The 15289-nt window shown below is 35.5% G+C and overlaps 1 protein-coding gene across 3 annotated transcripts in view; it reads left to right on the forward strand.

Annotated features, from left to right (window-relative positions):
• Positions 1-15289, forward strand: part of NBAS (NBAS subunit of NRZ tethering complex) — a 319184-nt gene that overhangs the window by 140339 nt on the left and 163556 nt on the right. For all 3 annotated transcript variants that reach the window (XR_012004753.1, XM_072771031.1, XM_072771030.1), the window contains exons 27-29: positions 5553-5615; positions 7871-7993; positions 11870-11972. Coding sequence is in view for 2 of the 3 variants with exons in the window: in XM_072771031.1 (XP_072627132.1) it covers positions 5553-5615; positions 7871-7993; positions 11870-11972 (289 nt within the window). In the remaining variant the exon portion in view is untranslated. The remainder of the gene's footprint in view (positions 1-5552; positions 5616-7870; positions 7994-11869; positions 11973-15289) is intronic.

Consider the following 15289-nt stretch of genomic DNA (forward strand, 5'->3'; position numbering starts at 1 on the left):
CAGATAGAAAAAAAAAAAAATTTTTTTTTTTTTACCTCATGATGAGATCTTTTACTCTCATAGCAACTTTCAAGGATAACATATAGCAGTGTTTTGGTTGGTTTCAGTTGGTTTCTCAAGTTGTTCCTCAATTGCAACATGTACGTTATAAGTCACCAAAGTATATTAGGTTCCCTGTACTTACTTATCTTATACTTGGAAGTTTATACCTTTTGACCACCTTTATACGGTTCCCATGTCTCCCACTCCCACCCCAGATTAACCACAAATCTCATCTTTTCCTATGAGTTTATTGTTGTTTTTTGTTTTTTGAAGATTGCACATATATGTAAGTGAGATCATCATACAGTATTTGTCTTTCTTTGACTTGTTTCATTTAGTATAATGCCCTCGAGGTCTGTCCATGTTATCATAAATGGCAGGATTTCCTTCTTTTTTTATGGCTGAATTGTATTCCACTGTGTATATATAATTAGCACATTTTCATGATTCATCTGTTAATGGACACTTAGGTTGTTTCTAATAAGTCTTGGGTGGTTTGACTAATGCTGCTCCCTCTCTCTCTTCTAAGGAAATTTATGTATTTTGTGAAATGAATGATAGAAATTACCAATTTTGTACTCCATTGTGAAATAATTATTTCATGCAGTCACTAATGGTACTGCAATCAGGTGGGTGGAAGGTTGATGGGTAAAGGATATTTGCATGGTACCAAAGTATTTCCTCAGCAACTTTTTTTTTTTTTTTTTTTTTTTGGTCATTTCAGAGGGGAAATTTGGCTTTCTCAAGTAGAAGTCTAACTGCTATCACCTTTATTCAAGCTACCAAGTGTGGTATCACAGTCAGCCTGGTGTCACATGCTTCCTGCTGAGATACAGTATGAAGTAAAGTTGTTCACTCTTAGTCCAATCAGTCTTTTGGGCTGAACTTCAGTTTTACAGCAAATGCAGGGTATAGGGGAACAAGTTAAATAACATCATGAAGGAAACAAATGCAGAGTGGGAGACACTCTATAGGTCACCTGGCCTTCTCACTTTGAAAAGTCCATGTCATGGAGGAAAACATGTTGGAGCTGGGGAGGTGCTGATCTGAAATCAAGGAGTCTGGGGGTACCTGTCTGGCTCAGTCAGGGGAGCATGTGACTCTTAATCTCAGGGTTGTGAGTTTGAGCCCCATGTGGGATGTAGAGATTACTTAGATAAAAAACATAAAATAATAAAATCAAAGGATCCAAAGATACATAATCCTCTCCTATATTGTAACTATAAAGTAATGTAATTGATGAACAACTCTTTGCCGCCCCACCTTCCCTATGCTCGAATACCTGTCTTCTCACAGGAAATACTTGCATAGAACATGTTTTTCTTCTGGTCTTTGCCTGCCTTCTTGAAAACAGCTCCTGTTGTAACTGCAGTTTTAGGATTGTTGACTTCCTTTTATGGAACTCTACCTCCCCGCATACCTACTTCTACTGTTTTTTCAGTGTGGTTAAGGTAGTATTTTCATCCAGTTATGTAAATATTGGTTCTGTAGAGCTGGGTATGATTATATTTCCCTTTTATTCAACGTTTTGTTTTTTCTTTTTTTCTTTTTTTTTTTGAATTTCCTTTTCTTTTTTTGTTTTGTTTCCATTTATCTCCTCTCTTCTTGAAAGACTTTTTCAATAGAAAACTATTTTCTGTGGTCAAATCTGAGACAAATCTCAGTTCGTTCCCTTTTCCCATTATCCTTCTCTCTCTTTGTTTTGGAACATCCTTCTTGGAATTCCTTTTTCTTGCTTCCATGTGGGTTAATTGTCCTGTATTCTGCATAATGGCCATCCTTTGGTTTTCTGCTCTCTCATGTTATGTATCACCTTTCTGGAATCTCTTCTCCTTCGTTCACTTATTCTATCATTCTGAAGGAACACAATCTTAATAGCTTTCTATCAAAGATTACATAGAGGTATTTTTATTATAAGACTGTCCCATGTCAGAAGGATACCAGAACTGCCCCCTTGACCTTGATAGAAAGTGTGGCTGTGTGTGCAGTTGTAGGTTTATGATCACCTTTCCCTATTCCTCCCCTCCCAGGGTTGTCGAGTTGTCCTACACCGTTGTAAACCACTACTTTGTATATGTCCTTTCTTCCTTTTCAGATATTCTAGTACCTTCTCCTCACCTCTAATGTCCTGAACTATCATAAGGATGTGTTTTATTGTGAGTCTAAATTTGTTGTGTTGTTCATTTAGATAGTCTATTCCGATTTGGAAACTCCTGTCCTGCAGATCTTTGGGAAATTTTCTTATATTCTTTCTTGATAAGTTTCCTTGGTAATATAATTTGTACTCCCTTCCTTTATCTTCCTCCATTTAAAAAAATACTTTTTTCTTTACTTAACTGCCCTTTTTATCCTTTTTCCCACTTTTTGACCTTTTGCTTAGTGATCTGAGAGTGGGCAGCCCAGGTGGCTCAGCCGGTTTAGTGCCACCTTCAGTCCAGGGCCTGATCCTGCAGGCCCAGAATCGAGTCCCACGTCAGGCTCCCTGCATGGAGCTTGCTTCTCCCTCTGCCTGTGTCTCTGCCTCTCACTCTCTCTCTGTCTCTCATGAATAAATGAATAAAATCTTAAAAAAAAAAAAAAAAAGATCTGGAGTTTCTTCAGTTTTATCTTTTCATCCATCTTTCAAATTTTAAAATTTATTTTGGCTTTCTTATTTAAATCCCAGGAACTTTAAATAAAAGATAGTATCCCAGTTGTTTCAGAGATGCACACCTACCTGTCCTCCCTGCACCACCACTTTCTCACCATGGCCTCTCATTTTTCATATCCTGTTTGTTTGTATCTCTGCCTTTACTTCTAGGGACTTTCTTCCGTGTTGAGTGATTCCCGATCACTAATTTATATCTAAGACATTAAAAAAAAAAGCTGATTGGAAGCCATCTAACAGGTTAAAGCCTTTACATTATAGGAGTGCTTGGGAAGTTGTCATGTATGTGAGCATCTAGCTTGTTCTCTTGTTTCAGTTTTGATTTTTTTGTGTAGGATAATCTTAGAATTGTATTATGTTATAGAAATGTTGGGTAATTTGTAGATCCTTATTATTCATCACCTCACCAGCAAGTCTCAGTACTGACTACCAAGAAGGAATCCAAGCAGTTAGATTTGTCAGTGGTAAGGCTAAATGGAGACCGCAGTAATGCTTAATATGTACTTCTCCTCCTCAGTCTAGGTTTAAGAAATCTTCATATAAGGCAAGGTAAATCACAGAGTGCCTCAGCATGTGTCTATTACTCGGACCTATACAGATATGACCATAGGCTATCTCATGTCCTTTGTAAAGAGCAGGAACAGCAGGTGTGCCTCTGTGAACTGTTGGTCTCTCTGAGAGCCATGACTGTCACTAGGCAGCAAAAGGCATTATATGAACCGATTTTGTAGCAAAATGTCATTACCCATCATTTAGAAACCTGAACTCAGTGGTTATCAGGGTGTTAGTAGGAAAATTGTTCTTCCTGGGGGGTGACAAGAGATTCAGAGGCTTCTCTTAATATCTGTGTTAGAGAGCAGAAGTGGTAGGGAGTTTCTTCCTTAAATGACCTCACTAGGAAACTTGATGGACTGTCTTTCAGCTTTGTGCCTTCTTTGTTGTACTTGAACCACCTAGTCAAGCTCATTGACTCCCGAGTAATATGTGTAATTTTTGGAAATAAATGTATTAGACTTTGTTTTTCAGTAAGATAATATAAGCATAAATATCAACTAGAGCTGATCTGTCAATTTTTAAATAGTAATTTGCCTACCATGAAGTATCAATGGAATGATGATATTAAAAGAACATTTTTTAATGTAGACATTATAATTACAGAATTAGTGTGTTTTTGAAGAGTGTGTAGGCTAAGAAATGTCTCTTTTTCTTGGCTTCAGATAAATGATTTTTGATCTAACAGATTTTTTTTTTTTTTGTTAACTACAAAAACTGGATTGATACATTCTTGTTTTCCATTTATTTCCTAATGGTTATATTTCACATTATAATTTTCTAAATAACTTATAATTTTAATAGGCTAGTATTAAAATTTGGACTTAAAAATATTTTTCCTGTGGTTCTCTTCATGCCAGGGTCATCAATTTTATTCTGCCTGTGATTAGTTCATTTTTAGTGGTTACATGGTCATTTACCAATGGTAAACTGTTATGTTTTTTCACTATTTAGGAAATGAACACTTACTTAACCTAATTATTTTTTGTGCATCTTATGTAGGTAAGCATATTCCATGTGACTGAGAAAAAACTTTAGTTATTATGTTTATGGATGTCAGTTCACAAAGAAAAATATCTTGTATTCTTGAAAATCAGTGACAAATGTTTATTGTAGAGCCACAAAACATAATTAAAACAGTACTATAGTATGTTAATAGAAGATAGCTGTGACAAGGGACCTTTTGAAGGAGTTTAAATGTAACATACCCAAACTTAACACTCCAGTTCAAGGCCTAAAACCTGGTTTAAAAAGATAGTATGATCTTTGTAAATTGCATGAATAATTGTCAAATAGAGTTAGACCAGGAAAGATTGATAATTTTAAAAATAATGAGTGGTTTTTTTGTTCAAGTTAGGGCGTTTTTAATTTTCTAAATCCAGATGGAGATTCTTATTTGGTCATCTTACTAATAATAGACTCTGAGATCTTGCTGGAATTCATTTGCATTGTTGGCTGGAAAGCACCAGCGAGTGTCAGGTACTGTGGTTCTCGGTTAGGAGCATTCCCTCCATGTTAGTAGTTATGTAGGATTGAAGGATACTTTTAAGTAGCATCTCAGCTTTGTGACAGATCCCTACATTCACTTGTACATGTGTTGTGCCTTAATAAATCTACTCTACTGGCCACATTTTCATTAGTATATGATCCTTTGCCACGATAATGTTTCTCCTAGTTGCCTGTCCACATGCTTCATCAGAAGGGGCTTGCTTTTTTATCTCCTCTACCTTCTAGGGATTATCTAGATAATGGCTGTGCTTCTTTGGGTTCCTTAATATTGGAGTAGATGCAGATGGAATGAGGACAAGGAAGAAGTCCTATATATAGAATCCTAATGGAAACTTCATAGAGGGTGGAAGGGATATAGACAGGCCTAGGAAAAAAACCAATATGCAAGGCTATCCTTCCTACTCTGTTTTACTGGTTAAAAGAATAGAACCAAATGGTGATTTTACCCTTTAACGCTTATTAAAAAAAAAAAAAAAAAAGACTTAAAATTGATTTCTAATGCTTTGTTGCCTTTTAGCAGAATCGAACTAAAAGTTCTTCAAGAAATAGTTGGCCATATCACACTAATCAGTGATAGAGAATATTCTTCTAGTCCAGTATTTTTTATCTTAATCTCTTGAGTCATGAAAGATGCTGAATGCATTCAGGAAATAAGACTAAAATTTTGCCTGGCAGTCTAAGATAGTTGTACATTAACTATAAGGGAAACATTTCTTTTTTTTTTTCATGTAATTGAGTATTGTATTTTACATACAAAGGTGTAGTACTAAACCTTAATTTTTTTTTTCTCTTAATCTTTTAGTCATAAAACAGAGGTAACAACAGCTCTTCATGACATGGTAGACCAACTGGAACAAATTCTCAGGTGAGAAAAATGATAGTCTCTTGACTCTGTGCTGATGGAGGAGGTCTGTCCAAGAAATAACTTTCCATATGTCTGGTGGTTGTTTCCAGTTTGACTTCCTATTTATTTGACTCCCTTAGGAGTGAGTTTTCTTAATATAAGCATACTGCTAGCCTGTGGTAAAGTAATAAGAGCCTGGATTTTGAAGACTGGGGGATCTGTGTTCAAATGTAGGCATTGCCATTTACAAACTGTGTGATCTTTGAACCCCGGATTTTCTTATTTATGGATTCTAACTAATGAGATAATGGAATTAACATTAGATTAAGCGTTGAAAGTGCCTCCTACACAGTAGGTACACAAGAAATGTTAGTTCCTGCAGCAATTATTGTATCTGCCAGCAAACAATATTTATTAAACTCCTGACTTCCATTTTTTATTACATTTGATTGAATATCTGGATTAGAGCAAACTGCACGAGAGCCTTCAACTGACTTGGTAATAATATTCTTCACATCAGAATGAAGCACTAAACTTTCTACCTTGGAGCCTGAAATTTCTTATATGCTATTTAGGAAGTCACATGTTGTTTACGAGTATTTTTATGAATATATGAAGATGCTTTAGTGATTTTTAAATATCTGTATTAAAAAAGAAATTTTAGGGATAAGATTTTTTTTTCCAACATATAATTATAGAATTATAGGTAATACCATCACTTTATGGTGGTGATATGAATAGTAAAGTATACTGATTTTCAGTCTACTAGTTAGTTTTATTCATTCAATTTAATGAACTTGAGTATAAACATATTTCAAGTTGTCTTTAAGGAAACCATGTCTTTGTGCCACGTCTGTATGTGAGTTGAATGAAGAATTAATTGCTCAGTTTCCTTAGGACTTCTGTTTCCTCTATTTGTAACTACCTGGCTTGCTGCTTGTTACTTTGTGTTCTGAAAGTTATGCATTTTTTTTTTTCTTGAAAAATGCTTAATCAAGCTCTTTCTTTTCAAGCTTTGCTTATTTTAGTTTGGCTATGTCTCTCCTTTTCTCAAGGTCTCTAGAAAGTTGAACATAATTTGAATAAAGCTTAGTGGCTTAAGTCAGTATAGATTCATTCCTTACAAATTTGCATGATTACCTTTTTTTCCCCCTAATGAAACTGGGAAGAGTGATCTCAAAAAGATTCAGTGAAATAAGCACAGTATGTTCCCAGATATAACCATGAGTGATCCTGATGTCAGATTGTGATCTTACTACCTCAAGGAAACAGTTATACCCTGTTGGTTTCTGGATGGTACCCATGTCTTCCGCTGTTTATTTTAAGTTACTGACTTATTTTTTTTCCTGACCTTTTAAAATAAGAACTTTTTATTCTTGTTCCACCTCATAGCTGCTGATTGTTGAAAAATGCTTTAGCATACATGGGATGTCAGGTGACATGACCCATGAAACCTGTCTTTATGAAGAGCTAATGAATTCTAGCCAGTCACATTCTATAAATATAGTTAATTCATAAATGTGAGGTTTGGTGAGGCCAACCATCATATATTTATGATGCTGATAATTAGTGAATGGGATATCTCAAGAAGATTCATAGGAGATAACATTTGTTTCATAGTTTGTGTTTTTATAGATCAGATTCTAGAGAGAGATTGCACCTTGTGATTTTTATGTGGTTCCAATTCTAAAATTGTTTATGCCTTTTTTTTTTTTTTTAAGATTGTATTTACTTATTCACGAGAGATAGAGATATAGGCAGAGAGAGAAGTAGGCTCCTTGCAGGGAGCTTGATGTGGGACTTGATCTCCAGACCCAGGATCATGCCCTGAGCCAAAGACAGACAATCATTGAGCCACCCAGGCACCCCTGTTTATTGCCTTTCTAACAGCCTTACATATAACAAATTACTCTGTAGGATTGTTCAGAATTAAAGCTGAGCATTGAAATGATAGATTTGGCTTATTTTACTGATTTGATGCTTTTAGAGTACAGGAAAATAATAAAAAAAATACTTTTAGTTAAAGATATGTCATACTTTTTAAGAAATGGGTTACTGATTCCAAGTACATTGTAATAAAAGTACAGGAAATAAGATCAGATATATAATTGTTAGCTTTGTTGTTGTTGAGAATAATGCAGTGTGTAAAATTGCATCATTCTACACGCTTTTTGTTTTTAGTACTAAACACCTAAGTGCTACTTGTATATTTAAGACTCTTAGACTTTTTTAATTTGGTAGCAAGACTTTAAAAAAAATTCATCTTTCACTTTTAGTGTGTCGGAGCTTTTGGAGAAACATGGACTTGAGAAACCAGTTTCGTTTGTTAAGAACACTCAGTCTAGCTCAGAAGAGGCACGCAAGCTGATGGTTAGGTTGACCAGGCATACTGGTCGCAAGTAAGTAATGAATAAAATTAATTGATATTTGTATATGGTTAAAAATAAATACTGCTTTTTTTTTCTTTTACTTCATTGAGTTATAATTGACCAACACTAAATTACACGTGTTTAAAGTGTAGCAGTTGATAAGTTTTGATATATGTAGATACTCATGAAACCATCTTGCACTGGAGATAAATAAATACGTCACTCTTAAAAGCTTCTTCTTGCCTCTTTATATTCTTCTCCCCTTTGCTTCTCCTCATCACCCCTCAACCTCTCCCCAGACTACTACTGATCTATTTTCTGTTCCTGTATATTACTTTGTATTTCCTATAATTTTATCTAAATGGAATCATCTAGTATATGCTTCTTGTTTGTTTGGCTTTTCCCACTCAGCATACTTAGTTTGTTATTCGTCCATGTTGCATCCTGGATCAATAATTATTCCATTCTTTTTACTGAATAGTATTCCATTTTGGATTTATCACACTTTGTTGACCTATTCACTGGTTCATGGACTTTTGAGTTGTTTTGAGGTTTGTTTTTTATAGATAAATCTATGAATATTTGTATACTATATTCTCAACATTTTTTTGTTGTTGTAAATAGAATTATTTTCTTAATTTAATTTTTGGATTGTTCCTCTTGTTTAGAAATGTTGATATAAAAAAAAAGAAATGTTGATATATATTGACGTATATTTTTTTGATTTTGGTATATGTTAAACTTGTGTCTTTCAACCTTGCTGGACTCCCATATTAGTTCCAGTAGGTTCTTTTTTGTTTTTGTTCTTTTTGGATATTCCGTAGGATTTTCTGTATACAGTATCATTGTCATCTGCAAATAGAGACAGCTCTACCTCTTCCCAAGCCCTACGAGAGCTAAACATGTACCAACTAGTTGGCTCCAGGAATCCTGAGCTCAGTTAATAGTAGTAAACTGTTTATGGAATGCAACCAGTAGTGGCTTGCTCAAAGAGCTTTCCTTCCTAAGAAATCCCCTGGCATTTTGTACCTGTCTCTCCCTATCTGTCTTTTTCAATGGATTACTGTAGTTATTGGTTTATGTGCCTTATGTTCCTTTCAAGATCATAAGCTTCTCCGGGGCAAGTATTATAGTTCTCATACATCTAATATGGGACCATATATATCAATGGCCCTCTCTCAATAATTATTAAGTGAATAATTTAAAAGATTTTGGCAACTCAGGTCTTAATTTCTTTTTTTAACAACTAGAAACAAATGGTCAATATTTCTAATCATGCTGATTCTACTCCAGAACCTACTCTTCGAGAAAACTTTGCTGTTGCATCTAGATTACTTCCTGTCTTTTCCTTGAGTTTTTCAAATACTTCTGAAGTCTTTGAAGTTAATCTCTACTCATTGTGTTCTACTCTGAATATGTAAGAGAATATGGCCTCTTTTCCAAACTACTTAATTTGAAGCGAATCATAATTATTTCATCTATGCTACCATGGTTTGGCCTTCAACATCTATGGAATATTCTTATGCATATTCTAAATGGTAGCAAATTTCATTGAATCTGCACAAATCAAGTCTTACCATCTTGAGTGTAATACTGTTTCTCCTTAGAAAATAGACCTCTATTCCAAGGCTGTAACTAATACCTCAGGTTTATATTTAGGGATCTCTCTGTTAATTTGCAATTCTCTGGTATAGTGCCCTCCAGTTCTACTCTTGGTTCATATTTACTGAATGTATTCTGAAAAGGCCATTGTAAATAATGTCTTATAATTTATTTTAATTAGAACCTGTACTTACGGCTAGCCATGTGTGAGAAAACATTAATACCATCTGTCCCCAGTGTTGATGGCTTCCAGAAGAACAGCTGGGCTATGAGAATTTGAATTCAGCTAGACAATGCCTAGGTTTGATATTATCCAGCTGGTGCAAGATGGACACTCAATTCATCAAACATTTTGCAACTTATTTACCTGCAAGCCAAATCTGAAAGAACCCTCCAGTTCTTTGAAGTTCACCCAAAGAGTTCACATACCACAGTCTAACTAATGGACACATTTCAGGGATTATCCTGGAAGACATGCAGATATGTCAGTTTGTTTTTTCTGTTTGTAGGCTGGGGGAAAAATGTATTCTCTTATGCTTTATTGCATATAGGATAGAAATAATTATTCATTTTGTGTAATAAATATAAAATAGTATAAGAAAATGAGCATCTGCTTATTAAAAATTTTAGGTGAAAAAGTTCCTGAAGACCAGAAATTTCATAGGATTGATCTCAAATACATGCTTTTGCCAAGGGACTTTATTATGTGTAAATAGTCTATTTGCCCTGTTTTTAATGCATAAAAACGGAGAAAGTACATCGGAAAGAAACATCCAGGTGGTTTTTGACAAACACGAAACAAAATAAAATATGCCCTTTTCAACAATGAGATTCAGGATTATGTATCATGTCAGGACTAGCAAGTAAACATGAATAATGATGCCAAATTCATATATATTCAACAAAGGTGAACTTTTGGGGGAGGCAGAATTATAGCACCTTCTCTCTCCTGCTACACAATATTAGTAATCATGTGTGTAACTATAGAAACCAAAGAGATGTGTTTGTAACTTTTAGATTCGTTCATTAACATTTATTGAATACTATTTTATACCAGAAAAATGAGGGGGAATGTCTTTGCATACATTCTAGTTTTACTTAATCCTTACAGTGTGGAATCTGTAGCTCAGAGAAATTAAGAGACATATTCAGAGCCGTATAGGTAATTGAGCTTACATTTATACTTAGGAACATCTTGCTTCAATGCCTGTGTTTTATCAGAATTAATCTTTTCCATTTCTTATCACTCTCCAAGATGGGCTTTAAGTGAGGAAACTGAAATTCAGGAACATTAAGTGTTCATGATCATGCAGCTAATAAGTGACTGTTAGTGAATTTGTTAATAAAACCTCTTCTGCAGGAGAATCTGAACCATTAATTTTCTCTAACTCTGTAACCCTGGATACCAACATAAAGTGGTATTTGATCAACAAGACTGCGTATGCCTCATTGGTTGTGTAAACCTGATCCCTGGTTGGTAAATTGCTTCTGACCTGGTGGAACTGGAAATGAATTGGAAAACCTGATAGGAAAGCCTAAAGCATAAAAAAAGCCCCTGAGTGTGGTCCCCGTCATGCTATGAGAACTGTGCCTTTGGAATTGTTAAAACAGTTAATGGTGCTTGTGGGGCATGAGACTTCTTACTGAGTTAGATAGGGCGGCTCCTGCCACTACCCTATAAGACTTTGTTTTCTGGCACCTGGGCTGTCACCTGGGATGAACATGACTCCTGTGGAGCTCGTGTCAGTGGACTAATGTGAGGACTGCCAGTGGGAGGAGCCATTAGTGCTGCCCTGTTGGTGAGCCAAGGTCCCCAGCCTCTCAACTGATACCAGGGGTAGCCTCTGGTTGCCTTCTAGGTCTACACGTGTAGCTGAAGTTAAGAAGATTCCCTGTGAGGGATTGTAATGTGATAAAGATGGATCCGAAACCAATTCTCCTGTCTTCTGAGTACTTTTTCTGCTATATCACAGCTGCTGTATCTTACTGTGCTTTATTTTATCTTAGAAACTCACAGCTTGCTTACCTTTGCTATTATCACTTTATACTGTTCTAGTTCTGTGTCTAGGCAGCCTACAACCGAGGTGGCTTGGGCAGCATCTCTAGCATTGATGTAGAGCCACTTTTCCTCTGATTGAAGGAAATTCACATGAGATCATTCCTATTGATCATTTGGGAGCTGTGTGGTATATAGAATGGTGATGCCAATTTTTTTTTTTTTTTTTTTTTTTTTTTACTTTTGGCCAATTGAGAGATTTCATGAATATTTTTCTTTTTCTTTTTCTCCCCCCTCCTGGCCTGCAGGCAGCCTCCTGTCAGTGAGTCTCATTGGAGAATGTTGCTGCAGGACATGTTAACTATGCAGCAGAATGTTTACACCTGCCTGGATTCTGATGCTTGCTATGAGGTAACTTGATACATGGAACACATGGAAGTCCTTTTAATTTGGAAAGTTTGGTTGTTACAGTATGTTTCCTGGACACAGATGTGGTGACCATAAGTTTCTCTGTAGTATGATCGAGTCATAGCCATGAATTGAGTAGTGCTTTATAAGTTGAACCCTAGCGCATCTTACCCTCTCCCCCCACCGCCCACAATCTTTGTTCACTGCAACAGTGGTCATTGGCAAGGTGATCTCAGCCAGGAAACGGACTCAGCCTTGCCTCCTCTCACTTCTGTAGTCTTGGTTGTCACTAACGCCTGTTTGATTGATGTAGCTGGGAGAGAAGGTCTTTCAAATCTGTCCTATCTCAGCTAAGTTGCAATTCCTCTGAACCTGTCTCTCTACTTCCCTGTTTCTAATTTACACTGATTCAGAGCAGTCCTTTCATGACACTCCCTTTCTGGAAATTGATGCTTGTTCCATGCTAGCATCAGAAAGTGGCCATGCTTCTTAGCATGGCATAAAGAGGCCCAGCAGATCGAGCTTCCCTGTCTGCTCTTCCCCGTGCTACTCTCATGTACTGGGACACCGCGTTCCCCACGCTCTACTGCTTCCATCAACTAGGCCCTGGCTCTCCTGGCACCAGGCTGCTTCCTGGTTCTGACTCCACCGGCATTGTTCTCTGTGCCTGGATATCTGCCTCTTTCCTTTATCTACAAATTGCTGATAATTTTCAGGACTCACTTCACTAATTATGCCCTCCAGGATGTCTGCCTTTGTCCTTTCATGTAATGTGTCTCTATTATAGTCTTTCTTTTAAATGCAGTAACTGGTTTCCATGTGTGGTTTTTGCCTTTTGGTCATGAGCCCCTAGGTAGACATTATCATATTCATGTTCAGCCTCCTCTCCCCCAGTGTATATTGTAACATCCAGAACACAAAGGATACTTCAGAAATGGCTGCTAATTGACGTAGGAATGTAACCCAGGGGGGTTGAATTATTACTTGGGGAAGGTATGTGCCTAATCACCAAATTACTCCTAGTTCATGTGGAAAAATGATCCAGCTGACACATTTTTAATGAGATATAATTTAAAAGTAGGTTTCCATTTTGAGTTTTTCTGTCAATAGGCCAAACATGAAATTGTATAGACTCTTTCTTGTGTTGCTCTGCTCTGACATTGCCAAGTGTGACCTGTTGATAAAATGAGTTATAAAAACAGGTCTCTATTTTGTGAAATTGGTTGGTATTTTTATTCAAGGTAATTTTAACAAAAGAGTGCTAATACAGACTGTTGAGAATTGGTTTTATATTTGAACTTCAGGTTTTTAAATGCTTGAATGAGTGTGAAGTTTACATTGATGATTATAGTCTGACGCCGTGTACATACAACTGCCAGTAGCTTCCCCTTTTGTATCTGAAGTACAACTTGAATTCCAATTCCAGGAGAAAAATCTATATTCACATGGGCTCCAAAACCCTAACCACCATTTATATGTCTGCAGTAGTCTTTTTAAGCTGGAATGGCATTAGTTTGCTCTTTTTCTGTTTCTGATTCTGATTGGAAAATTGGCAATAAATATATTATACTCAAACTAGCTCATAATAACTTGACATATTAAATATTTTGTTTTATTTAACACCTTTTTATTAGGCTTTGATATTTTAATTTCTGGCTATTGGCCTCTCTCCTTTGAGAAAACATTTGAAAACATAATAGCTTGAAATGGCTATAGAGGAAGGTAATAGGGATTTGGCAAACTTACAATTTAAATATTTACCTTTTTAGTTATACTATATTGTCTTACTGACTTTTGGCTATTCAGGGTTGCTATCTTGTAAAATAATTTGAAAGCTCAGTGATACAATTTTGAAAAAGTTAAAGATTTAGTTATAGAATGTAGAGCAGAAATCTGTATTCATTTTAGCAAAACCTTAAGTTTTAGGGTGAGTTGTATTTTTCAACTGGACATTAATCCTTTATGGCTTACTTGAATAAACCAAAGGAATAGAGAAACTGTTATATCTAAGTCATTTGGATCACTTGGAGTAAGCTCTTTTCACCTGTCAGATATAAATGATCAGGCTTGCTCATTAGTAATTTGCTTTTTGTTACAATAGGTATTTTGTAGCACATCCCTTGTAGATGTTAGTAATTTTGTCCTTGTCATTTTAATAAAGCCCTGTCTAAAAATACTGCCTTTCCCAGAAACGTAGAAACAAGTGAAAATAAGGGGATCCTATGAAAATTGGGTAGTCTTAATTGTAAGAAAACTCTTGAATCTCCATGAAATCTGCTTTTTTTCCATCTCTTATTTCTATTTCTGTGTTATCCTCATCCAGCTGGGGCCTAATACGGGAGAACATTCTTGGGAAGTTTTTATACTAATTATATATTGACATTATTAGTATAGATTTAAAGAGATCTCTTTAGGACTTATCTGGACTAAGTAATAAATAATATCAATTACACAATAAATTTTATGTTAATTGATGCTATTATTTGCCTAGTAGAATACAGTGATATTTTCATGAATACCTTCCATCAGTGGCTTTTTCTTGTTTTATTTAAATAGTTTTTAGTCTGCAGATTGGAAAAATATAAAAATCAACATTACTTTTATAGCTTGGCTATTTAGCTTGTGAGACTGAATTTAGATGCTTGAAGCATTTATAAATTATATCTGTCATATTCAAAGATTTTCTTTTAAAAAATTGAACTGCTTGTTATAAATCGTTTAAGCAGAGTGGGACCTATTGAGTATGGGACAGTATGTCTAAAGAATCCTGTTTTTAATGAATGTGAATTTCAGAGATCTTACTCAGACTTCATTGTAAATCTTTAAGATACAGTTGATCCTTGAACAACATGTGTTCAGACCACAGAAGTCTATTTATATGTGGGTTTGTTTGTTTGATAAGTACAGTACTAAAATGTATTTTCTGTTCCTTATGATTTTAATATTTTCTCCAGCTTATCTTATTGTGGGAATACAGTTATAGAATACAGTAAATACAAAATAATGTGTTAATTGCTGTCCATAATATCAGTGAGGCTCCTGGTCAATGGTAGGCTATTGGTAGTTAAGTTTTGGGGGAGTCAAAAGTTATATGGGGATTTTTGACTCCAGGGTAGTTCACCTCTAAATCCCCTGTTGTTCAAGGATCACCTATATTATGCTTCATATTAGTTCCATTAAATTATTTCTTCATTCTAATAGATGAATCTCTTTTATTGAGATGAAATTCACATACCTAAATTAACCACTTGAAGTGTACTTCATTGTCATTTAGCGCATTTACAGTGTTGTATAACTGCCACCGATAGGATGGATGTATT

This window comes from Canis lupus, chromosome 12 (assembly GCF_048164855.1).
Source record: "Canis lupus baileyi chromosome 12, mCanLup2.hap1, whole genome shotgun sequence".
Taxonomy (NCBI): domain Eukaryota; kingdom Metazoa; phylum Chordata; class Mammalia; order Carnivora; family Canidae; genus Canis; species Canis lupus.